The 25,700-nt window shown below is 34.7% G+C and overlaps 1 protein-coding gene across 5 annotated transcripts in view; it reads right to left on the bottom strand.

The window, feature by feature from the left end:
* Positions 1-25,700, bottom strand: part of SLC35F5 (solute carrier family 35 member F5) — a 42,153-nt gene that overhangs the window by 15,237 nt on the left and 1,216 nt on the right. For 3 of the 5 annotated variants that reach the window (XM_067299353.1, XM_067299352.1, XM_067299350.1), the window contains exons 2-14: positions 24,005-24,075; positions 21,784-21,856; positions 17,744-17,885; positions 16,453-16,596; positions 14,028-14,090; positions 12,681-12,762; positions 11,136-11,326; positions 9,957-10,038; positions 9,077-9,164; positions 8,349-8,413; positions 7,891-7,995; positions 7,259-7,418; positions 3,990-4,080 (exon numbers count right to left, since the gene is read on the bottom strand). In XM_067299353.1, coding sequence (XP_067155454.1) covers positions 3,990-4,080; positions 7,259-7,418; positions 7,891-7,995; positions 8,349-8,413; positions 9,077-9,164; positions 9,957-10,038; positions 11,136-11,326; positions 12,681-12,762; positions 14,028-14,090; positions 16,453-16,596; positions 17,744-17,878 — 1,206 coding nt within the window. In that variant the 5' untranslated portion in view covers positions 17,879-17,885; positions 21,784-21,856; positions 24,005-24,075. Of the gene's footprint in view, positions 1-3,989; positions 4,081-7,258; positions 7,419-7,890; positions 7,996-8,348; positions 8,414-9,076; positions 9,165-9,956; positions 10,039-11,135; positions 11,327-12,680; positions 12,763-14,027; positions 14,091-16,452; positions 16,597-17,743; positions 17,886-21,783; positions 21,857-24,004; positions 24,079-25,700 lie in introns of all 5 variants that reach the window. The other 2 variants (XM_067299351.1, XR_010884608.1) reach the window with 2 other exon arrangements.

Here is a 25,700-nt window from a genome sequence, read left to right as displayed (position 1 = left end):
AAGTGCTGATGTTTCATTCTTGCAAATCGAACAAACTACAATTGTTGCAGCCCTTTGTTAAACTCACTGATTTCTAACAGAAATTAATCAGTACAGAAGTTACTAAAAGAAATATTTAACTAGTTGTTAAAAATTTGTTCGTAATTTGTTAAGCTTCAGTTATGTCAATTACTGCAGACAAAAAGATCCAGAAAGTTATTATGTATACTCAATAATTACCAAAACATTTTACAGTAATTTGAAGACTGTATATATTCATATTTTAATCTTTAAATTATTAATTTAAATGCAGCCACATTCTTACGCAGGTTCCCTTAAGAAAAACTAAAAAGTAGTGTAAGGACAAAGGGCTGCCCAGAAGCAGTAGCTGGAAAGCTCAGAGTTGGAAGCTTAAATTTCTATCAACCTAATTTGGACTTAGGTGAGAGCAGGGGCTTGATTTAAGATCTGTTGATGTCTGAGACCAGAAGATTATCAGACATACATCTCATGTGTCCAGAGAGGTTTGCCTTTGATTAGGGTCATTCATTTGTTTTTCTAATACTAGCAATAAAAAAAAAGCACTAGGTAAAGGATTTGCCTCCAAACATTGCCTGTCCACAGCAGGACACTGACTCTATTGTCCAAGACAAGTCTTAATGGCTTCCCAATGACTTCATGCTGAACAGTTCAGCTGGAAAAAATTTACATACCCTCAAGCATACAAAAAGATACAAGCTAAAAGCACCAAACAGACAGAAAAGTAGAAACCCGGACAGTATGTAACAGGCATTGGGAAGGGGCAGCAGGCAGAACAACAGTAATACAGAATGCACATACGAATTTGAAAAGAAACAAGAAATAGAAGAATGAATCTCCTTCACGATTACAATCCTGCGGATGGCAAGAGGTGTTAAGAGGCATCTGATGGACAGCTGCATAAAAACAGTCTAAGCAACTGCTTAGCTGAAGACAAAGCAACTTTTCATAAAGAGAGAATAAACAGATTTAGAAGAAATGGCAGGCAGCAAGTATACGGACCAGAAACACCAGAAGGAACCAGGGCACAGAGGAAAACGAGAAGAACAAAGAACGGAGGGCGAAATGGAAAAGGCAGGAAGATTCAGATTACGAAAGATGCTGCCAGCACATGAACTTGAGATGCAAAGAAGGTGAAGATTTAAGGCATAGGAAAAGAGCAGATGTAATACAAGGTGTACAAGAAGCTGGATTAATAGCTAATGCATTTGTACTTTTATAAATGTCAAATACACATCAAATGGAATAACTGAAACATAGTGATAAACTGTAAAAGTGAGTTAAAAAACCTAAGTTGCCCTTGTGTTTACAACATGGACTGACAGTTATCCAACAAAGCTTTAAAGATGCCTCTGCTATTTCAAATGCCTCAATATTGCATGAGTATATGAAGAATAAATTCACTTGAAAGACTGGGGCTCTGTTTACTCAGATTAAACAGCCTAGAGAAGAAATTGTTTTCTGAGAATTAGGAAAGCACATTCCATTTTTCAGCACAGTCCAGAAGAAAGCTTAGATGAACCACTTCAGAAGAGAATATATACACACGCACACATATATACGCACACACACACACACTTTTATATATTATATAGATATTTGACATCATTGAAGAGAATTTTTTGGGAGAAGGCTAGTGATCTTTCCTTATTTCCTTAAAAACTCTCAGTAGGTATTTGTACTCTTGTTACAATTTGTCCCATGTGTATACTGCGTTTACTTTAACAGCAACATAAATACAGTTATCTAACCAATAATAAGTTTTATAAGTGGAATCCCTGCAAGGCTGTATTTCAGTGTTGGAATATTCAATTAATACCAACTATGAAACGTATATTACATTTGTTACATGAGTACTTATTCAGTGCTTGAATCTCCTTGTGTTTTCCAATTTAGCTTTCCTTTTAAGTTTTAGACTTTTTTCTCCTCAAATGTTTTCAAAAATTCACACTGACGTGAAGTCAAAATGAAAAAAATATATATTGTGTGCCCCCTATCCCCTTTTTCCATTAAATGTCTGTGGGAAATTTTCAGAGGTCAAAGGTCTTCAGTAAAATTTACATTTTGCTGTGAAAACATTTCTCTGAGGAAACCTTCTTTCTGGCAGGAAATATTCTCAGTGTAAGACTTATGTACAAGAAGTTAGTCAAGTTCTGTACAACAAGCACAAACCTCAAAAGAAACAAAAGGAAACTCAAATGTAATGATTGAAAAGGAATCATAAATTGAGCAATCACAGATGAACTGTTCGCTTCAGTGAACACGCTACTCAGAGAACACTCAATTTAAGCTATATTCCAGCTATAGTCAGATCTTTTCCCCCTTCATATGTTCTCACATTTGTATTTACACTGAGCTTACAAACTAAGCAAACCTGTATTTGCTAAATGACCCAGAAGAACACCAAAGCAGTGTAAACAAGCAGTAATTGGCAGAGCAAGGCCATCACTCTGTTCCAAATTTTCAGAAGCAGTATTGTAGGGTAACTAGCCTTTGAAGGTGTGGTTAGTTCTCAGGCTGGACTGTTTTATCCATTTTTATTTCTACCATCTCCACATAAGCTACTAAATGACTGCAAGGCTTCCTAAGTCACATAAAGACCTACATCTCAATAAAGAACTTTCAGTATTTCAGTAACAAGCTATTTAGGCCAAGGTGCTCAAATACTGACCAACGCACCATTTTCACCCCAGAAAACACTTTTTCTGGCTCATAATCTTACTCCCTGCTTTCTAAAAATTCCTGCATCTTCTCTGCATCTTGTGACTGTCTTTACATCTGTAACATTAATGAAATACAGGTGTCACCAATGCTGGAAATGCAAACAACCATGTGACAGGAGCTCCTTACGCTTTAGCCACATGGCAGATGTACCTCTGTTTCCACTGAGAAGTGTCAAGGTCTCCAGACACTTTCAGAAGGTTTATCCATAATGGGCTACGTGAGGATGCCCTGATGAAGGGGGAAAAAAAAGGAGGGGGGTAGGTGCACTGTAGAAAAGATTAAATTTGCTTTAACAGATGTGTTAGAAAAAAAATTAGGTTGAAAGCAGAAACAAGAAGTGGTCCTGATTTCAGAAAACAGAAATTGAAAGTTATGTGACCTCTACTTAAGAAAGAAGAAAAAAAAAAAAAAAAAGAAAAACCCGAACAACTGTAATTGAATACATGCATTATATTCTAAATTAACATTATTCACATGAAATTAAGAATTTGATGTTCATTGCCACTGATTAAATATTAAACTCAAATATTCAGAGCCAGAGCTGAAGCTCACATATGACTGAATATCTAAAACTGAAGCCACCAGCATGAAAAGAAAAATATCTATACAGCTTGAAGAGTAATATAAACTAAACAGCATATAGTTTCTATTCTAAATTCATATTGTCTGATTCTTGGCCTTCTTTACACACAGGGTTCTTCCACAGCTATTAACTCAATACCAATGAAATCAGAGTAACTTAAAGGCGAACAGTTTTAAATGGAAGCCTTATGTCCACACCAACCTAATAATGTATAGTTAAGCCTTGCAGTTTCTACATTCCTTTGTCATAAGCCTACGGATTTTTAGTTTTTCCTTATCACTACCCGAGTATTTTCAAGAAATGCATTAAACAGCAATTTTATAATTCTAAAAGTCTTAAATTAAGATGTGCTGTACTTAGAGTTGTTCTGTAATTCTGAAAAGTGTGTGGTCAAAATAAAGCATTTGACCAGGAATTTTTGATGACTTAGGTACTTTTCATCCAAGTGGCATCTCAAACAAATATATTTAAGTGTGCACTTAAAAACTATCATACCTGTGAATATTAAGAGAGGATGAATTACAGTGCAGTTCACTAATTATTAACAAGTAACAGTGGAGGCAAAATACTGTTCGTTGTATACGTTGTTAAAATTAACAATGTCGTTGAATTAAAAGAAACACCAGCTCTAGCCTGTTAATAATGCTCAAATTTAGTACGTTACCTTCTGCATGCACATGTCAGCTATTATGGACAGAGGTATTGTAAGGCTTAGCGCAAGTGTGCCTATCAGTGATGAGGTAAGAAAGCAGCCCCTGGGGGGAGAAAAAGAAATAGCAATAGTCTTATTTAAAGGTTAAAAGACAGCTAAAGTAATACATCAAACTGCAGAATACATTTCATCAATCAAAAATTGTGATATCCACATTTGGTCAAAAATCTGTAAAACTGCATATAGCTCTCAGACTGTTGATATCTCCTGGAGTGAGCTTTAATTCCTATATAAACCTTTCAAGATGACTGAGAATTCACCACTTTGTAGTGACCTCACTTAGAATAACCTGCATTTTGTTTCTACTTTGAAATACTTTAATGTCAGCTTACAGCAAGTCTGGCTTGCCATAGTCTGGTTAATTAAAAATAAAAGGTTACTTACGTCTAGAAATCCCTACACAAGAAAAGAAATATTTTTGGTAAATAGAGAAGTTTTTAACTTAAGAGATTGTGCTTCTTAAATTCCACTCTAAAATAGATCTGTGAAATCATTCTTTAGAGTCTCAGTAAGACTTCCCTGCATTCTAGAAGTGGTCTCATCCTATTACATGTATACCTAAGCAGGAACAAAGTTACTAGACCTCTCTAAACCACTGAATCACGAAGACTTTCAAATTTATTTCTGTGGCATCTAAAAAAATAAAACAGAACTACACGCATCTTTCAAAGTAGAACTTATTAACAGCAAATGAGAACTGAACTTTTCCGAATTGCTTCACAAGTCATATTTTAATTCACAAATGGCTAATTATTGAATGAAATTAAAAAAAAGAGAGAGACAGAACCTAGAAGTATATGCAATACACACCTAAAAATATCTGAGCTTCTGAGACCTTCTGCACTTCAAAATGAACCAAAGATCTACAAGTAAAACTTGACTAGTCTGAGCCATTTCAACATCAAGTGAACAGCATAAAAATCCAAAACAAAAAGCTATAACTTCCACATTATGATCAATCAAGTCAAAAGCTCCCAAGCGTCAAATAAAGTTTGTTAGCAGGTATGTCTCTATGAAATATTCTATTCTACCATATGAAGAAAATACCTACTTGATAATTTTTGTTAAAGTTCTAAAACTTGTGGTTTTTTCCCCTGTACTAGATCTTTATTCAAGAGACTGTAAAATTAGCAGGTATACCACCACAGAAACTATGCTCAGTGAATCACGTTCTATGAAGAAAAAGTTATTTTCATTCATCTCATAACATTGTTGGAGTTTGTTAACACCTTTTAAACACAAACATTTGGGGAAACATCTGGAAAACTTTTTCTAAACCATGATTTCATGCACTTATTTCTCCAATTAAACTAGAAGAGTACTTCCAAACCAAGCCATTGGTCCTCCTATAAGGCTATCTCTTTCAGCCAAGCAATAATGACCAGTTTGGATATTTATAACCACTTGAGGTTGGTTTGCTCCTTTAAAATAAAGAAAAATGTATGCAGATGAGAAACGAACAGAAAGGAAACAAAACATTTTAGATTTAGAAACTTTTAATTTTTGTAACACCCCCCCCCCATTGTAAATCCCCTTTTGCATCATTAGGGACTAGTTTTGTACCTCAGCACTACAATATTTCTGAATTAGAACCAATCTGACTACCAGAACATCATAAATGATTAAACAGTAGAGGATGTCATGCAAACTTATGAGGAAGGAAAAAACGATGAATTAAGAGTTTAGTCTACCACTACATTATTTATTTGGTGGCATCCAGTTGGGTGAGGTAAACAAATGGGTTAAATGATAGTATTTGCATGCAAACAAAGAATAGAGGATCATACTAAGGACAAACTGGAGAGGGAAAAAGATGACCTCCACATGAGCTCTGAAATTAGTCTAAGCCAGAAATTCTAGGGAAAAATGACACTGGAAATAAAAATAGCTCTTTAATTGACTAGATTATCATTTTGAATAGTTACATAAGTAGTATGTGTATTAAAAAAGTGTGTGTGCACACATGTACTTTACCCTAAGCTGGTAAGAAATGTATGACCGTGGCAACATTGCAAACATTTTCCACCAATAAACTAAACTAATTACAGAGAAACATATTCTGTAATGCATTTGTAACTAAGACTGGTTAAAAATTTGCCAATAAACACAAAATGTACTGATAAAACTTCCTCCACAGTTTTAAACTTCTGCTGAACATGCAGAAGAAATGTTTTCATGGAACTCCACCTTGATTTTTTGTTGTAGCACTGTCCCAGAACTTAGGATTATGGATGTCTCCATTTCAGACTAGCTATTCCATAAGGTTTTCTAACCTCTCTACCGTGAGGTTCAGAGGCTAAAAGCCAAAGACTCCCACACAAAAGCTCATGAACTACCACACTTATTCAAAATGTAGTGTTAAAATTGGCATCTAGTTCACTGAGAGCTATACAGCATAGCACATATCTTTTTGGAAACTCTTCCTCAGTGTTTCTGGAATAAAACAGGCTTACCAACTTGTATAATTTTCTATTCTACCCTTATTTTAATCTAATTCTGGTCCAAAACAAATTTAGACTCCCAACATTCTCTCAAGCTGGGAACTCTGCCTTATTGCCAAGTTCTCTAATAATGTTCAATCCTTCTAAGTGCTACACACAAATTTTGAAATCTGCTATTTTTAAACTGTTCATCTAGGATTCTCACGTTCAGTCCTCTCTGCTGCTGACTTATCCAGAATATCATATTATTAAATTAACAAACAAAAGCTAGGATAATGTTTGAATTATCTTAGTGATGCAGTGATAATCTCTAATGAGATTTAGTGCAAGTCTATGAAGTCTTTAAATTTTAAAGGGCTTGAAAAACTTTTAAGATATCAACTACAGAATACTTAATTTGCTGGATTCTGACTCATGTATATCCAACATACACAAAACCTTAGAAACTGGAGAACTTTAAGAACAGAAATTCATGCTCTATTACCACTACAACCTATGCCACAAAGTCTTTTCATCTCAAATGTTAATTCTATAATGAGCTAAGCAGATAACATCTTAATAAATATATGTCCTAATCCTATAAGGCCACATCACCTGCTCTTTAAAATTATCTGTTACTCTTAAATAGTACATTGTGATATGCTGGGTAACATCCTCTAACTCAAACTGCACTTACAGCTAGACTGCAAAAAGACTACCTAGATATTTTGACATCTTAACATCTGAAAACACAGGTAAGACAATTTATGTGAAAATACAGGCAAAGTAAATAGTACGTACCACAACCAGAGGAACTCTGACAGAACTGTTCCAATAAGGCCATTAATGACAATGCACATCCATATGAGTTTGTTGGGAAACTCAAATGCTTCAAACCCAGTATAGTGAAGCAGGAAAAATCCTGGCCATAGCAGCAACAGATTAAACAGCCCTACAAAACCTGAATGTGAAAACAATATTAACAAAAGTAAATCATAATAAAGACCTTTCAGCTTCTTCAGAACTACAATCTTCATTAAATTCTGCTATTCTGACAACACGCATACATAAAATACTGTTTTGTTGCCACTTTTAAGTCTTTTAGAGGAAAGAAATATAAGAAACTTTACCTGAAACTGACAAGCAACACTTTAGTCAGATATTTACAGTTTTGAGATTTAAAAGATCCTTTGAGTCTAGAAAGACTGTCTACATTCCAATGGATAATGTTATCTTTTGTTGTCAAAACTATAAACAAGAAACAATTCAAACCAGTCTCCAAAGCACTGATAATCATGGGAACAAATAGGTCTTCCCTACTTCCATGCCTTTTCTGGGCCCTTAAACACTTACTATATAGTTAAGCGCCTGAAAGCAAACAGTTTAATCACACACTGAATTAAAACTTTCTTCATTAGTGTTATCAGCCTTACCAAAAAACATTGGTATATCAAGCTTATCTTCTCTGTCTACTTTCCTTTTTATCATTACTATGTACACAGCATACAGCATTGCTCCTATAAGGGACCACAGGGAACCTGTAAAGATGAGAAATACTGACTTAAGACATGCCAAATACATTATACATATTAGCATCACATTCTTTTAAACATAACTAAATCTCTATTTGACAGTTTCATAATTGTTTATTACTGAATCCATTACTATAGGAAAAGTGTTTAAAAAAGGCAGAAAGCTTGAATACCTAATTACTGTCTTAAGTAAGCTACACACATAAAAATCCATCATTATAAATGTCTAGTTTCAGGAGCTATGAGGCCAGAGTGCGAGTAAGAAATATATATCTTTCTATGTGACCTTCTGAGTATTGTCAAGTGTTTACAATGGTACTCATCACTGCATATTTCAGGGTAAAAAATAAAAAAAATACCTATTGTATCTCTTCCAGAAGATCTCTCAGATCCAGAAAGGTTAACAAGTACTACACCACCAATGCTAGCAAAAAAGAAGAAACACAAAATGATACTTAAACATATATATATTTTTTACAAAGGTGAAATAAAAACAAAAGGGGGAAGAGGGAAGGTGGAAGAAAGCCTCACAAAAGCATTAAAACTTCAGATTTTTTTTTTTTTTTTTTTTTTTTTTTTAACAACCCAAACACACTTCTGGCAAAGCCAAAAGGAATTCTCTATTTTTAAGGCCTGATGCAAAGCTTAAAAAGAAAAAAAAAAAATCTTTACCGACTTCACTGAACAAATGCATCAGGCATTTAATGAAACAGGCTGACAAGACATTAAACGTCAAACCTCTTTCTTTCCATCTGTACAAAAAAAACCCCAAAACACATAATTAAACAACAAGAAAATAAGTCCAAGTATTTTCTACAGAAATTTCATTATCCTAATTTACAATAGGAGCATGAGATTTGGTAATTGTTCACTACATGAAGTGTTTAGAAAGACTTCTTAATGTACTTGCTCAACTTGTTCGTGGAGCAAGGATTTAAAAAAAACCCAAACAAAAAAAACCCCCCAAAACACAAAAACAAACAAAACACTGAAGCATACCATATATTGTCATGGATACTGTAGGTATATTTTTTCCCCTCACTACATCAGCAAGATTTTAATCAAATGTTCCATTCCATATTCTTACCTTAAAATAACAGCTAACAATTTGGAAAGGGTAAACCTATCCCCACTGTTACTGGGAAAGACTGCAGCTAGGATTAAAGTAAAAAGTCCTGCAAGAGAAAATAAGAAGAGTTTATACAATCAAGTTTTGCTACTATTTTGTTCAGTAAACTGCACTGACATTTGTTCTTTGTATTTCACATATTTACCTATTTCATCTTAGTGTTCACAATTTTAATCTGAAATATCTATCATGAAACTATCACTTTAGGATTTGAATATTTAAATGAGCAAATACAAGCTCAACTCTGAAAAAGGCTTTCATTTACTTACTAACCACAAACTGCAAGAAGCCTGAAAAGTCAGTCCAAATCACATAATTGTACTTTCAAAACTGATTTTATTAAACAACAGAAATTACTCCTCAAAACACGGACTGCTTCCATTTGGGCCTTTAACAAAACCTGTAAAGCAAGGGTTGTAATGCATAATATTTAGGTAGTCTACATTTTTTACCTCTAACACAAATTTATGTTTACAAATAGTTAGCAAGAAAATTTTTTACTCCGAATTATATCGGCGCGGGGCGGGAAGGAAAGGTGATAATACCACCTTTACTTTAAGCCTATTACACTCCAAGTACAGGTCTTTAATATATAGACATAATCACAGAAGTATACCAAAACAAAAGAATTTGAGTAGCAAAAAGGATGGCATCATGACGAAAGCACAATAACTTGCAATGATATCGTGAAATTTTTAAATAAACATATTCAATGGTTTTAAGCCTTACCATCCCCACAAAACACAGGTAAGACATTATACAAGTCCAATGCAAGCCAAATGATTTTATGTTATAAACAGCCTTATAATGCACATCTGATGGTGTAAATAAAACTCACCAGAGGTTGAAGACAAGATATTAACTATGGCAACCTGGGTATCTGATAGAGCTTCTTGGTAAGAGAAATTTGCCAAGAACCACTGGAGAACAAGAAAAATAATTTAGTGACTATATGGATAGCAACATAATTTATGTTTGTCAGTTCTTTAAAAAAAACCTATTTAAAGAAACAATTTCTCCAAAAATAAAACCAGAACACAGCAATGAAATAACATACTTCAGAACTGAAACATAACTAAATAATTCAACGTTAAATGATTCAAATTAAATGATAATAGCTATTCAGTAGTAACTAAAGGTACAACTTGTTTAGGAAGTGCTTTGAGATGATTACTGCACTGGGGTTGTAAAGAAATTTCTAGAGAAACATGGGACATTCATCAACCTAATGAGTTTTTTGATTTTATTTAAAAAGAGTACTCAAAACGGGCATTGCTCTCCACTCTAAAAACCACTTACATTATATACCTCTGAGATATTTTGGAAGGATTCATGTCTGTGAATTCCTTCATAAATATAAAAGCAGCAACTGTTTTATCATCTTTTGGTCAAGATCTCATTATGAAGAGCTCTGATATATTCTCAGGGAAGCTACTGCTCTCTGTAGTCTTAAACAGGATTATGTTGTCCAAGAAATACACATACACACTAGTAACAGGAGCATCCATGAAAAGCATAAAGAGGATCTGTTTTGTACGTAAAATAATGATTCTAGAAACACAAACGACCAACAAATTCCTAAACTCTGTAGCTCTCAGTGGAGCTGAAGGACAGGCAAGTACCATCTCTTCATAGCATTTGAGGGCACAATGCCACAGAGTGAGGCATAAGATGTCACTTTCTGTGATGGCCCATAGAAAGAAAGCAGTGACATTTAAGCACAGCGACATAAGAGCTCGCATTCATGTAACCCTAGATTTTGCTGCACCAAACATACCTATATTGGACAGCATAGCAGGAAAGCATGGCATAACTTACAACTGACTTTACAGTTAACTTACACACCCAGGATCTTTTTGTTTTACTTCTTATTCTTGAGGTTACTCCTTATACTACCTTTACAAAATGAGGCATAAAGAATACAAGACATCTCAATACTGTACAGATAAGATAATTTTCACTATTATTATAAGTTTCAATTAAATTACTTAGTTTTCTGAAAGAACAGAGCACATACCACAAAGCAAAAGAAAAAGCTGATTTTTGCTACTTGAGTCGCAGTGAGTTTCCCTACAGTTTTTAATATTGATTCTTGCTCCTTAACAGTTGGATATGACATGCGAGAGAGCTTCGCTTCCAATGCATGGCTTGATGGGAGTTGTCGAATCTCCATAATATTACTGAACCTTACACGAGGCTTTTTAGGAGCTTAAGAAGAAGAAAAAAAAAAGACACAGTTGCATATGATCATTAAACTTTTTAAGCCAAAACAACACAAAAATAAAACTCTGATGTTTTAATACTGCATTGATTACAATACTTCACAAACCATAACAAGTTTTTATATAAATAAAAGACTTATTTTTATTTATTAAGGCAGTATTTTGCTATTTTATAGGCGGCTAATAAGACAAAGCACAATTATTGTTTTAAATCAGTACTGTTGTCCATCCACAAAAGCCTCACTGAAAAGTGCCATCCTTCCCACCTCCCTGGAGAAAAAAAAAAAAAAAATCCCTGCAAGGCATCAACCAACTTTTAGGCAAGAATTATTCTGTATTGATAACATATACATATAAGATTGACTATCAACCAATTAAAGAAAAGCACCCAGAAACTGCACACAGCTATAGCTGACTGCAGGGACAGTGTTTTATCCAGAGGACCAGAGTGCCCCACAGACCTCAAAGCTTAGCAGAGACTAGGAGGTCGCTTCCTCATTTGGAATCCAACCTGTGTGTAACTAATCTGCATACCACGATTGAACTGTTTCAGATTTTATTTATAAGAGTACTGCAGTGTTATTAGTATCTTGTGTGAAGAAAGTTACATGCCACTTGCAAATACGAGCCTAATTTAACATGAAACAATACCTCATTTCCTAAAAAGGAAAAGAGGAAAAGTTCTAGCTCAAATGACCCGTAGGTGTTTGGTGCAGGTTATCACAGGAGGATAGCAGAGCCTATCAAAACGGTTCTGAACAAGTGAGCCGTCACCTCGAAATTAACATAAACACAGAGACTTTCCCTTCCATAAGCAGGGACTCTTTTCTGCAGACTACCAGGTAATGGATCTTTTTGATAGTCAACGTTTCATTAGTCACCTGGGACAGTTAGGCCTGTTTCAGCTACTATCACAAGATAGGGAGGCTTAAATAAAATCGGAATGCACGTAGACTGTTAAAATTCTTACTTTGACTGCTTTGCTCCTGCTCTAAAAGGGACAATAGTTTGTTTTTCCAGAGGCTGACTCACTGCTGCTGGTCATACAAGCCCAGAAGGAAAGAATCACAAGTACTGAACCCAGTTGGTCCCTTGAGATAAACATAGGCTGGATCTGTAGTGACCAAGAAAGGTAAACTGAACAAGAGGCCTATGTTTTCTCTACCTGAAAGTAAATATACACAACTGCAATGCTTGTAATAAGAGATTTATAGGGGTGGGGGGAAGAGAGAGACACATACAACAAGTCCTACAACACGATAGAGGCTATACCAACAAACAGGAAAACAACCCTTTCACCAAAGAACTGGCATTTCAGCATGCCAAAAGTCTTTACTCACTTTTCTCTGCATCACTATTATTACTGCCACTTTTTTCAGTTGGCAAATCATGAAACTTTACAGGAACATATAAAGGTTCACTCTGAAATGAATCAGTATAAGTAAAATACAGTTAAGCAGGATATTTAAATTATAAGCAGTAAAATTAATTTAGCGTATTAGAAAACTAAATACAAAAGAAAAGTTTGGTGAAATATTAACAATTAAATTTTAAGGAGTGTTTTGGCACACTGGATAGGCTCATGAAGAAGTTTGTCATACATTATCTATATTTTATGTTAAATAACAGACACAGCACTCAAATATAATTGTGTGCTTGTGTGCATATCCTCATGAACACAAAGCTCATCCCTCAAAATTCAAAACTTGAATTTAAAAAAAGAAAAATTTACAAAAATCACAGAAATTTCAGTAGATCTACAGCTTTTGTTCAAATACTAAATTAGAAACATAAAATACAGAGTATGTATACAAAAATCAACACACACTAGTTTTCCTCCCGTGACTGTGAGAAGCTGACGAACTACAGCTAAGTGTCATATGAACTTTGGGAAAAGAACTCCAACATACAGAGACTCTTAGCAGAAGTTTTAATTGCTTAAATACTTCCAACAAGACAAGTGTTAAGCTGCTTATTTAAATTAAAATAAGCTGTAAGAGAGTTCTGTTAGCTGCATTTTTATTAGGAACCAGAAAATTTCCTAGTGTAGCCTCTGATTTAGGTATCCAGATTAAGCAGCAGTCTGACCAACAGGTGCATAACAAGCCATAACTCATGGATGATGAGAAACACAGCAAAAATGCAATCTGGCAATCCAGTTTATCAGCAGAACGCCAGCACTGACACTCGATTCAGTAAACTGTAATCCCCCCCATCCACTGGAAGGAAGAAGGCAGTCCATTTCTCATTCAAATTGCAATGCAGGATCACAGTATACAAGATACTCAGCTAACTGAATGATTCTGTTGTATGCCTTAGTCTTGAAAGACATTTGGCTTTACCACTAGCTCTCCACATTTTGCTTTGGCAGCTACTGAGCTGAACATGTAAAGGCTTCCTTTGTATGATATAAATATTTGTTTCACAGTCAAACTACGACAGAAACATTCAAGTAAATATTTTATTAAGCTGAGAACCTGTATTTCTTATAGTAAGTAATGGCATTATTCACAACACTTGTTACTAATATATTAAGTTAATTATTTTCATTGTGTTGAAAGCAAAGTTAAACTAATTCCATTTGCTGAAAGCTGTTACATTTAAGTGGACAAAATTTTTAAACAAGAGGTGGGATAATGGTGTTATATTACTACAAAGCATTAACATTTGTAAATTATGGAACTTACCAGAGAACTGTTTACAGCGTTGTCTGTTGCACAGGCAGCAAAATAACCTTCAGCATCTGCAAACTAATTACAGAACCTTAAATGTAATGATCTATCAAGACACAATAGAGTTATTAGTAACTGAAAAAGTTTTTGAGAACAGGCCTTTTTTAATACCTTTTGCCATAATTGTCACCATTCTCCGTCCCCTCCCCTCCCCCCAAAACACACATCCTCAAAAAAAACAAGAAAGCTTAGAAGTAAAGCACTTCAATTAAGTAATTCCCTGTCCCTCTTGGAGAGCCCCAGTGGCTTCAACTGCCTATCCACGTATCAGTGCAGCATCAGGACGTTAGAATGCCAAAAACTGTAAAGTGCAGCCTTAGTGAGACATACTAGAACACACTTCACTAAATTATTGCGCATATATTACAACAGCACTCCTGACTGTTCATTCAAATGAGGCAAGGTTCCTTCGCATAAAAACCTGGAACTCTGCCTTAGTTTTAACAAGGCTTAAATTAGGGTGAGCTCAAGTACCGCCTTTTTCTTCTTGCTTTCTGCATCCTAACAAGCATGGCCAGCCCTGTTCCCTGACCTGCAGCTTGCTGTTCTGCCATGCTGGTAGGAAAGCTATTAAATAAAGCTTAATTAAAGGAACTTAAACTAACATACAAGAAATTACATATACAATCATTACTGAAATAATAATAGACACATCATCTTTGTTCCAGGTTGACAAACACAATGCACTTTAAAAGCAGATACAATAATTAGAGAGTTGAATGTTTAACTAAGTTCTTTTAAAAAATAAAATCTCTGCCTTATTTCAAACTGCAAACAACAGTCCTTTCTCACGTTGTTCTTTCAAAACATGCTGGCATCAAAATTAATGGCTATTTCCTATGAGTTATTAGAAGAAAATTTTTTTTTTTTTTTTTTTTTTTACAGAATTAGAAAGAAAAGAAAGAAAGAAAAAAAAAAGGGGGATTCCAGTATTACTCTCATAAGTGCCACACATGACCACAACAGATGCAGCACTCTTATTCATTGCTGCCCAGTTAATAGAGAGGATCACATTACCTCTTCTTTGCGATAGCACTGCACTGGATTCAGCTGGTCAATACAACCCCTACCTCTGCTCCAGGTACATTCTACCAGTCCGCTCAGATTGATTCTTCCTAGTTCACTGATGGCTTTATCTGCATGTATTTGGTTTACATGGGGCTAGTTTGGTAAAGTTGATCAGTTTAACTGCTCTGTATAACTCACCATCCTTTAGCAGTTTCCTTTTGCTAGTGTTCGTCATTATTGCCAATAAAGAATCCGTAAACTCTGGTTATTTCCAGATTATCTACGGAACTCCTAAAGAACGTCAAGCCTAACACATGGGTCATGCTACCCACAAACATTTGATAGCAAAGACTGACCAACTAAAAATTATTTTGAGATGTCAGCAAACTCTAAATAGTGTACTGCGTTTGATACAAGACTTTTTTTGTTTTTAATACAGAAGGCTGTGTGCTACTTTATAACTGCAATGTTATATGACATCAAGCCAAATGATTTTTAAGCATGTTACACCTACAACTATCACTATCAATGAAACATGATATACAGAAGGAGTAAAGTCAGTTCCTTTCATATAAGCTATTTTCTGTAAAGACATGTTTATTAACAGAATGTTCTTGGACCATCTTTTCGGTTATTTTAATGGGGGATTAGATCAGACTAAATGCCTTCCCATTTCCTGAGTCCTGCTGTTCAGCATTCGAAAACACTGGCACAGAACAAGTACTCTTCCAGACATCTAATTTACTTGGAAAACCTATCTCTGTGACACGCCAATAATTCTAGGCACTAGCATAAAATATGCCTAGGTCTAGGATGGGCAATATAAAGCCATTTATGTGCATGAGGTCCATCAAAAATACAATATGGACAGCAAAAGTATAATTCTACCAACCTTTCCTAAGCATGACTTTAAAAAACCTCAAAACCTCTTAGCATGCAATGCTTAGTTCTTCCAGAGAGAAAAAAGTCACTAACTACAATGTTAGCATACTGACTCAACTGCTTACAGGTGTGGATGAGGTAAGAGAAAACAGACCACAGACAGCGGTAAGGCTCAGAAGCTCTTCTTAAAAAGAATCATCTTCTGTAACCCTCCAAAACAAAATACCGGTCTAGATGGGCCAATGGCCTGGTCCAGTAGAGCATTTTTTATGATTCCTGCTGTATTTCATACTGCTTTTTCATTTTCTTTCCCTCAAAAGGCTACTACAATCACCGCCTTTGCCTTGGCTGTGTGCGATTCAGCTTTTATGAAAGCATTATTTTACAAGTATCTGAAGTTCATCTGTCTCTATTCCCTCCTACATTATTTTAAATTATTCTATACACACTTCCACAAAGATCATAACATTTATGAAGTTAAAATACTTACAAAAGCTGCATGCCTTCCACGAAACCCACGTGTACACTGTTGCCTCCATGGTTTCCAGACAATAAATCCCAAGAGATATAGAACAAACATGGATGTTTTTGCAAAAGTACTGAAAAAAGGTTTGTTGTACTTTGTAAAAACATACTGTGGAAAGAAAATAATTACAGTATCCAAAATTATTCACCAATTAGGTGAGAATACACAAAATGAATGAACAGTTTTAAGTATACAGTCCAGAACTGCCTGGTTCCTAAAATCAGAATGCCACAAGTACTGGCACGTATGACCAAAAGAGAGGAGTGGCCCCACCTATTCTGCTGGTGCTTCCTCCCAAACCATCTTAAACGCCAACAAGAAGGCACTGAACCACTTTAAGATATTCTGCCACCAGAGGAAAACTACTTTTTACTTCTATTTAAAGAGGCATCATATTGATATGCTATAAAACTAAAAGAAGACTGAAGTACATTTACATACAAATATTTTCTAAATAAAAGACCACTTTTGTAAGCAATATTATAGTAGTCATAATTGAAAGGAAAAAAGAGCTTATCAGTAGTACTTCCACTAGTTTCCTGAAAAAAAGTTCTAGTTAATGTAACATGGCATGTTATGTACAAACATTTTTCCACTCTCAGTTTTAAAATCAATATAAAACATAGCTACTTAATGACAGTTCAGAAATCTGAACTTGACAAGAATTTATCAAAAAAAAAAAAAAAATCAATTTTCATTGCCAAAGTTCTAAAACCTAAAATTTAACGTGATGTAAATACCAGATCAGTTTTACGATGGTAAATATACAAACTAGATTATAACATAAACTTGTCTGCAATTACATGAGTTAAGTCAATGACTCCCTACTCCTTTGGTCCTAGAGTTTTAAGTGTTCTGAAATAAAAGTCTACCATACTACCTAGTCTTTAATGCTACAACTCATTTACTTCTTATTGGGAAAAGCCTGTGCATTATTTTAATCAATATGCCAATAAACAAATGACCTCACTAACTATAGTAAATACTTGAAAATAAAACAACATAAGCTAATAAATCAGTAACACCTTTCATCTTGAAAGCACTAGTCACTGAACTGTGCTTGTTCATAACTTCTAGCGTACACAGGTTACTTCTGTAATCTGAAGGACGTTGTCTTTTTTTCCCCCCATACTGAAAAGAATGTTGAACATTATGCTAAAATACTTACTGAGTTTTTGAAATACTATAATCCCCCTGGGATTTTCTCTTATACAGGCTTTTATTTTCTTTTAAAGATGCATGTAACAATACTTACAGAAGTGAGTTCTGAAGAGGCAACCCATATCACATCAACAAGCAGAAGAATGACAATTCCTAGAGCCATTCGCCTACGCTGAGTGGATGAATTGCTCTGGGAGCTCATTCGGTTCATGATAAAAACCCACACCATTTGTAACCTATTCAGTATTAAAAAAGGAATAAAAACAAAAGATTAAAACAAGAGAAACAGGGAGGGTGGGGAGGATCAAGTGTTTCACATATATGAAATGGACCCAACATGCCAAGAAATATATGCTTATGTTTGTTAAGAGCAGATTTTTAACTGATCCGGCATGAGATTTTCATAGACATTAGGGACAACCGAAAAGTAAATCTAGACTTTTCAAAAGTGTATTAACTTTGAAGTAAGTTTGCCATTGAAGTAAACAAAACCAGGTAAAACATGCAATGCCTTTTCGGAAATTCTATGCTCTAAGTTCAGTAAATTTTGAGACTACTTCATTTTGGTAAATTCAGATACTCTGAGCCTACAGTAGGAATTAGTTTGATGTGTTGTGTTGAACACAATTCCACTAAAGGTAATCAGAAACTTATGTGTTTAAACTTCAGCATTAGTCAAATATTTCTGAAGACATGGCAATACATTTGGGTAATTTACCATCCCTTCAAGTGTTGGGGAAACCCCCCTCTTGACCCAAGAACAAAGAATATCCAGCTGTAAACTCACAAAATTAAATTGCACATGCCCTTGAACTCATACCAGAACATTTATTTACCTATCTGGTAATTTATGAAGTACAGGCAAGCACCAATTTTAGTGAAAAATCTTTTAAACTAACAGTAAGCACACAATATATGCAACAGAAAGCTTTGCCTATTAAAAAAAAATCCCAAACAATGTGATTATAAATGTGACTGTGCAGCTGGTATGTTACACAGGAATAATCAATTAAGAACACTTCATTTTCTGAGAAACCAAAACTACAACAGTAAAGTAAGTGTGTACCTAGGGTGTCTTTGTAAAAGAGTGTATTACAGAAGTCCTACACACATGCCAGAAATTACAGCATAAACAAATTCAGATCGACACCTACAAACCTATTATCATTTTCATATAGGCACCTCATGGCCTTTAGGAGTCCTTGTTCAAGGTAGTACTAGAAAGGTTTCAATTTAAGCAATTCTGGTGAATTACCAGAAAATCATGGCTAGATTTAAATGCTTACAGCAAACACTACTCTTAAATACTCTTAAATACAGTACACTGTTCAAAAAAAAAAAAAAAAAAAAAAAGACACTGCAAAAATTCAGATGAGGAGAAGACTATATACAGTTACTAGTAAAAATTTATAAAGGTGATGAGCATTACAGCAGTGTGTAAATAGATCATGACCAAATTTCTTTCCCTCTCTTTCAGTAGGCAGAGTACATCTGCTTTATTCAATGTACACAGTAAACATAAGAGAACAGACTTGATACTGTTTGTGTTGGTCTAAAATAAATAAATAAGTAAAAATTAAAAAAAGGCACATCCTGACTTTAGAGGGCTTGACTTTGCAACACTTGTACTAAAAATAGGTATTAACATTTATTGAAAACACTGAAGTTACACTAAGAGATCAAGTGCTTTCCAAAAAAAAAAAGACCCCGAGAAAGGAAGAGCAAACTATCTTTCTTTCTCTTTTTATTTTTGGGGGGTGGAAGGAGAGACTTAAAACACTAGCAAGATTTTTAAAAGATTCATTAGTCCTATTCCAAACAAATGCTAATCATGAGCATGCCAGACTTGCATGCATTCTTACATTCACTATGGCTACTAGAAGGGGATCAAACTGGTGAAACAGCTAGAATCTAGTCTAATGTCTTTAAGGATGCTCATTAGAAGACCTAAATTTAGGAAGACCTTCAATTTTATGATTAAAAAGTTTCAAATATAAATTTAGACAGATGACAGACATCTCATTCCTCAGTCAACTAATAATAAAATCTTTTAAATTAATACTTGCCAGTGAACCTCAGTAAGATACAGATTTTGGCAGTTTTACGTTTCCACTACCACTTCTATATGGATATACTTTAAGAATCAATTCAGTTCACTTGCTAAGAAAAATAGCAAGGCATATGATGTAATCAGCATAGAAAACCCAAACACTCACCATCTCTGAGAGATCTCTTTAACAAACTAAAAACTAATCATCCACCGTTATGCAACAAATCATGACTGGTAAACAGATATGACTTGCTTGGTTAAAACAGTTAGGTTAATTTAAATTACACTTTGTAATTTCTGCTGCACACACCAACATGCAATCATTTACTATCCTTTCATTATTTACAAACTATTTATGAAGGAGACTGTCCTGCAAAGTCTTCAGTGAAGAAGTCGTTGCATGATTTTTTAGTACAGGTCAGACTGTTCTTTAAACTAATGATTCAAATTTTCAGATACGCACAAGTGCTTTAGAAACCACTACACTGTTTTCCACCTTTGACTCATTCCTCTCCTTTGCTGTACTGTTTCTGCCATATTCAAGTCTTGCCACTTTTCCCTCCTCCGCATTTCAAACAGCTTCTTTCCAAAAATCAACAGAGCTATTGAAGTATAATTGTATCACTAGAGCTATGCTGATATATTCCAAGTGCAGGCATCAGTTCTGGATAATTATTCTGCTTTGCTGATAAAACAGGGGGCTTGACAAAATAAAAGCTTGTAAGTAGGTAGGAGTAAAGTTATGAAAGACTCAGCAAGGAATGGCAGTTTTTATTTGACACGGAATAAAAAAAGAAAACACTTGTTCTCAAAGAATAACTACGGATATTATCTTAAGCCTGAGTGAGCTAACAAACAGTTTTAGTACTTGAAAGCTTGTATGATTTTTTTTTTGTTTTTTTTCCCCCCCTCCAGTTTGTATGAGTTGGTCTAATAGATACAATGTATTCCTCTCTACAAATTTTGCCTCCATTTTATTATGATTAATAGCCTCCGAACTATTAAGTTATATTATATATACACCCTACAGGCCGTGCACACATTTGCATGACAGACAGCCAAAATGGAACTTGTGCATAGGAGAGTTCCAAAGGAGCTAGAAGGAAGAAATCTCTTTCCTTCTCAGGCTGCAGTGTGATATATGAACAGGTGTAAGGTATACTAGAAATGAAAACCACTCTAGCCTTTCATCACTGATGTGCTGAAGTAACTGAGGTAACAGCAGTAGAGGTGGCTGGAGACAGGGAGGAATCACAGGAGCCTGATCTGCTTGACATTTCTGCATTAAATGCCCAACTCCTCTGTTCACACCATATACTGCTTCAAAGCCTATAGCACATGCAGATTGTTAATGGAGACTGGGTACATTCTGCAGTTACTTAAGACTGTACTCAGCCTGTCTACGTTAGACTCAAACAAATTCCTTGCATGAGGATCCCTCAGTGGGAGAGAAGGATGGCAGAATCTCAAGTACTTCACAGATAAGACACTATATATGAAGTTACTCAGCGTGTAAGTACATGTTGCACCATTTCTTTTTTATCTTTGATCAGCAGATTTTAAAATTCCAATTAAAAAGGCTATACTTATGCCTCAGAATTATTTTTAAAAAACATTACAGTAATACCAGCTATTATTTCCTCATCTGACTGCAAAGCGTCATGATTAACATTTCTGTGTGTCTAAGCAGCAATACTAAAATGCCTATTACATTGATTTGAATTGGTGTTCTTTCGTAAGCATAATGTCTTTTTTAATATCTGATCTTTCATATCCAACCCACAATTTACCTAAATAAATAAATAAAGTATAGCAACAGAACCTTATTAAAGCTTATATACTAAGTTTTAGAACAGAACTAAAACTTGTAAAACTTCGTGCAGAATGTAGAGACAGACAGAAACTATATTTTGGGAAGTTTTAGACAGCCATGCTACCCCACTTATTGACATAATGCCAGTATAATTAACTTGTAACAGAATAAAACCCCACAGTTCTTTATATTTGGCTTCTGCACATCGATAGCAATATGCTGTGATAAAAGTGAACATAAAAAGAATGTGATTTATTTTTCTTATACATACCTTCCACAATAATTTCAAAACAAGAAAGAAAACTAGCAAACTTCACACATCACGTCAAAGTGAAGACAGTCTCCTAAAAAAAAAAAAAAAGTGATATACATACATATTACACATTTATCCTTGCAAAACTTCTTTTAAAGATTTCAAAAATCAAACAGCATCTGCTACAGCTTAAGTCCTGGATGTTAAAGACATACAGATACAAAACCTTAACAATTCGGTCCACGTCAAAAATGCTAACAGGACAACACTGAAGTGCAAGGGAACAGGATCATTTATCATCTCTATTTCAAAGAGCACAGTCCTTTCCTCATTAAGAAGAGGTTCACATGAGAATGAAGATGCTGATGATGTTACGTAGTTATTTTTTAAGATATACAGAGGAAGAGAAGATATGTAACCTTCCTAATAAAACAGAAAGAACTTATTTCTTCAGCCTGCATTCCTAAGCAAACAATGTAAATGTTAAATTTAAGAGTACAGGGGAGAACACATAGCCTTAGAATAATCTAGAAAGATGAAACACTTCTATGTTATTTTTGGTGCAAGCCCAGTACCTTTCCTTAATTTGATACAGTATTATCACAGTATCAAAAAACAAGAAAATAACCACTCATATAAAACTGTTTTTTAAAGCTCAGATCCTGTAAAGATGCTCAACAACCCTCCTTCCCCTCCCCTTCCCCCCCATTTCTTAATTTTTATACAAGGGAAGAAACACTGTACACGAGGAAATGAGGAGAAGCATTACATGAGACCAGTCAGGAGTCCATCTAATCAGCCACTATTTGCCAGTCCAGATACTGGCAAATATATAAGGCTCCAAAAGAGGGTACAAAAACCCTGCAACTGACAATCAAGAATAATAAAGCTGTAAGTTTTATTACTCAGAAGAACTGGAAGTTTTCTCTCCTCTTTCATATTCATGGAAGTGTCTAATCCTTTTAAACTCTGCTAAGCTCTTTGTTTTAGGGATATCCTGTACCAAGAGGAGCTATATCCTATATTAATGAGTCACAAATTAATGGTACAGAGATAGCAGCAAGGGCAAAAAAATAAATATTTATGCTAAATTTCACCTTTGATTATCTGCCAGCCATGGCTAAAAGTTAAATTGATATTTTTCACCTATTTTAAATTAGACTAAGAGGTGGACTATAAAGACGGATCATATAAGTCTATGATTCAATTATATAAGTTATAAACAAATTCAGCTCCCACTGAACTTATCAAGATTTATGCACTGCTTAGCATCCAACAAGTTCAAGCTCTTTGCCATGCAGAGTCCACTGAACAACTGCAAGTGAGTAAGATTTTGAAGATTTAGTTTGAAAACACAGACATGCTTATCCATTTTGTACATCACACATCCTATGCTCACTGTAGATTCTGAATGCTCATTCAGTTCAGTGCCCTTGCATATAAACAGTAGCTGCTGTCATATTTTCCTTACATTATCAACCTAAATGGAGATTAAGATCAGTACCTCAGATTATCAAGAACACGGAAAAAGCACATTTATCCATACAGTTTGATCAGTTTGTGCATGCCTAATGTACACACCCAGAAGATGTAACTGAATATGTTAACAAAATAAATAGAAGGCAAAAAGATACCCCAAAATTCTTCTCACTATCCATACTAAACTGAGTATCACTAAGAGCAAGATACCATTCAATTGATTATTTTCAGCCCTACTTAATCCACATTAGCTATACTCACATAACTAGGTGTAGAGTTTGCATCTAAATTTAGTTATTATGCAAAACCTGATCTGTCCGTCTATCAGGGTACTGACTTAATAGGGGCTGTAGTCCTCAGTGGAGCTGACCAGACAGAACCCTGTTCAATGCTTATTATCAATAATAAACCCATTTCAGGATAAGGAATTGCAAGTATGCAAGACACTTTCCTCAAAGAACATGGCTTCATAATTACAGGACATCTAATTCATCAAGTACACTCAGATTTATGATAAGTTTAAGCTACAAGAAGACATACATGCTGTAATAAAAATGCTGATTTTAAAGTAAATACAATATTTTACTAAATATAGTAGAAAGTTTAGCCTATGCAAACCCTTTGTTTCCATTATTTGGAAAAATGCTTTCCACATGTTATAACTTTTAACATACAGGTTGAAATTAGACATCTGGATTTATATATTGATTTAAAAGGTATTTCTCAACACCATTATAATTTATTTATTTATTTTTATTACCATTTTAACTGTATTCGAGTTGGGGTTGTCATCTTGCGGAACCATTTTTCAACCAGTTACCTGAAGACCTTCTGCTGAAAACAAAGAAGAAAAACCCTTAACATTTCTTTTCATGACACTGTATTTTGTTTTTTAAATATTCTATAATATCATATTCTAGATCATTTTGAGTCACCACTTTTATCTTTTTGGAATAGCATAAATTAAAAATAGTCTCACTATGTAGAGTCGTCTAGAATGTGTGTTCACCTAGCTGATTACACTGAAGTCAGACTGAGTAGCTTCTCCAACTCCAAAAGATTAAACTTTATTTTACTATAATGAACATGCAAAAGGTGACTTCTGAGGACACGACACATAATTCCACAGTTGATACTTCATGTACAATTGTATTTCTATAGCACCAAATGTTTCTTTGCACATTATCACTTTTTTCATGTTAAGTTTAACACTAAAAGGGAAAATTATATAAAGTTCAAAAAATATGAAATAACTTTTGCTGTGCTGATGATTAGGGGAACATCATTACGAGCAAAGGAATTACCAAATCATTGCAACATAGGGGAATTGCCTCTAGTTCCTTTATGAGGAGGAGGGGGGGGGAAAAAAAAAAACAAAACAAAACCCACTCATAACAAGAGACCCAGAACAGCAGCTCAGCCAGAACAAACTGTGGTGCAAGACAGTCAACTTGAAATCCTTCCTTATATTTACTCAAGAGTATTTCATGTATGATTTGAAAGACAACCTTACATACCGAGACAAGGTTTGCATGTAGAAGAAATAGCTTTAGTTTTTCCAGTTATACCGGCTGCTCCAATAAGACAAGTCCTGGAGCACAAACAAATCCCCTCCTTTAATATATGCTGTCAGCAAGTGATTCTCATTTCATATCTGATTACTGATAAAATAAACAGAGGTTGTTTCAACTCTAATTGAAAAAGACTGAAAGTAAACTGATGGATCATTTTTAGAGCCATTCTTCCAAATCTGAAAATGTACATTAAAGCAACGCTAATTTAACACACCTCTGACCTCCACTCAACTTTTAAGAGGTATCACTAGATGAGTATAAACATGAGAATCTTTGGAACAGATGGAAAGGTGAGCCTTATGCAACGTGACAATCATAGTCACTAAAGCCCTGTAATCTTTACTCAAAGAAAGTTTCTGGTAGAACCCTACATAATGAAGCAAAGGACCCAAGGAAGGAAACTGAAGACATATTTTTCATGCCAATAGTGAGTAGTGCAGGTAGAGATCACCGTTCTTAACTAAATAAAAAGTTATGCAAGGTCAAAATATACATAGGAAACACTTATTTTAGTAACAAAATAAGAAAATTCATCTTCACATAAAGAGATGCTCTGGGAAGCCATTAATATAAAAAACTTACTTGAAAATATAACAGTTATAATATCAAATTGTCATGGCACAATTGGATCCTGGTATCTAAGGAACAATAGGAACACTTGAAAAAGTTTCCTATTCAGCACTTGTTCAGATGGTTTGCTTTAATAATACAGTTTTCTTATATAGAAATAGGAATGCTTAATATTAACCTGTTACAAACTTGTCAGCATTTACCAGCTATTACAGTACCTAACCACTGACTCCCCAGATTCATTCATACAGCATCCTGGTATGACTACAACCCTTTTAGACATGAGCACCTATTACCACAACAGATTAGAAA

This window comes from Apteryx mantelli, chromosome 6 (genome assembly GCF_036417845.1).
Source record: "Apteryx mantelli isolate bAptMan1 chromosome 6, bAptMan1.hap1, whole genome shotgun sequence".
NCBI classification, from domain to species: Eukaryota; Metazoa; Chordata; class Aves; order Apterygiformes; family Apterygidae; genus Apteryx; species Apteryx mantelli.
Note: the sequence above shows the minus strand (reverse complement) of the source record. Positions and strands in the feature narration are given on the sequence as shown.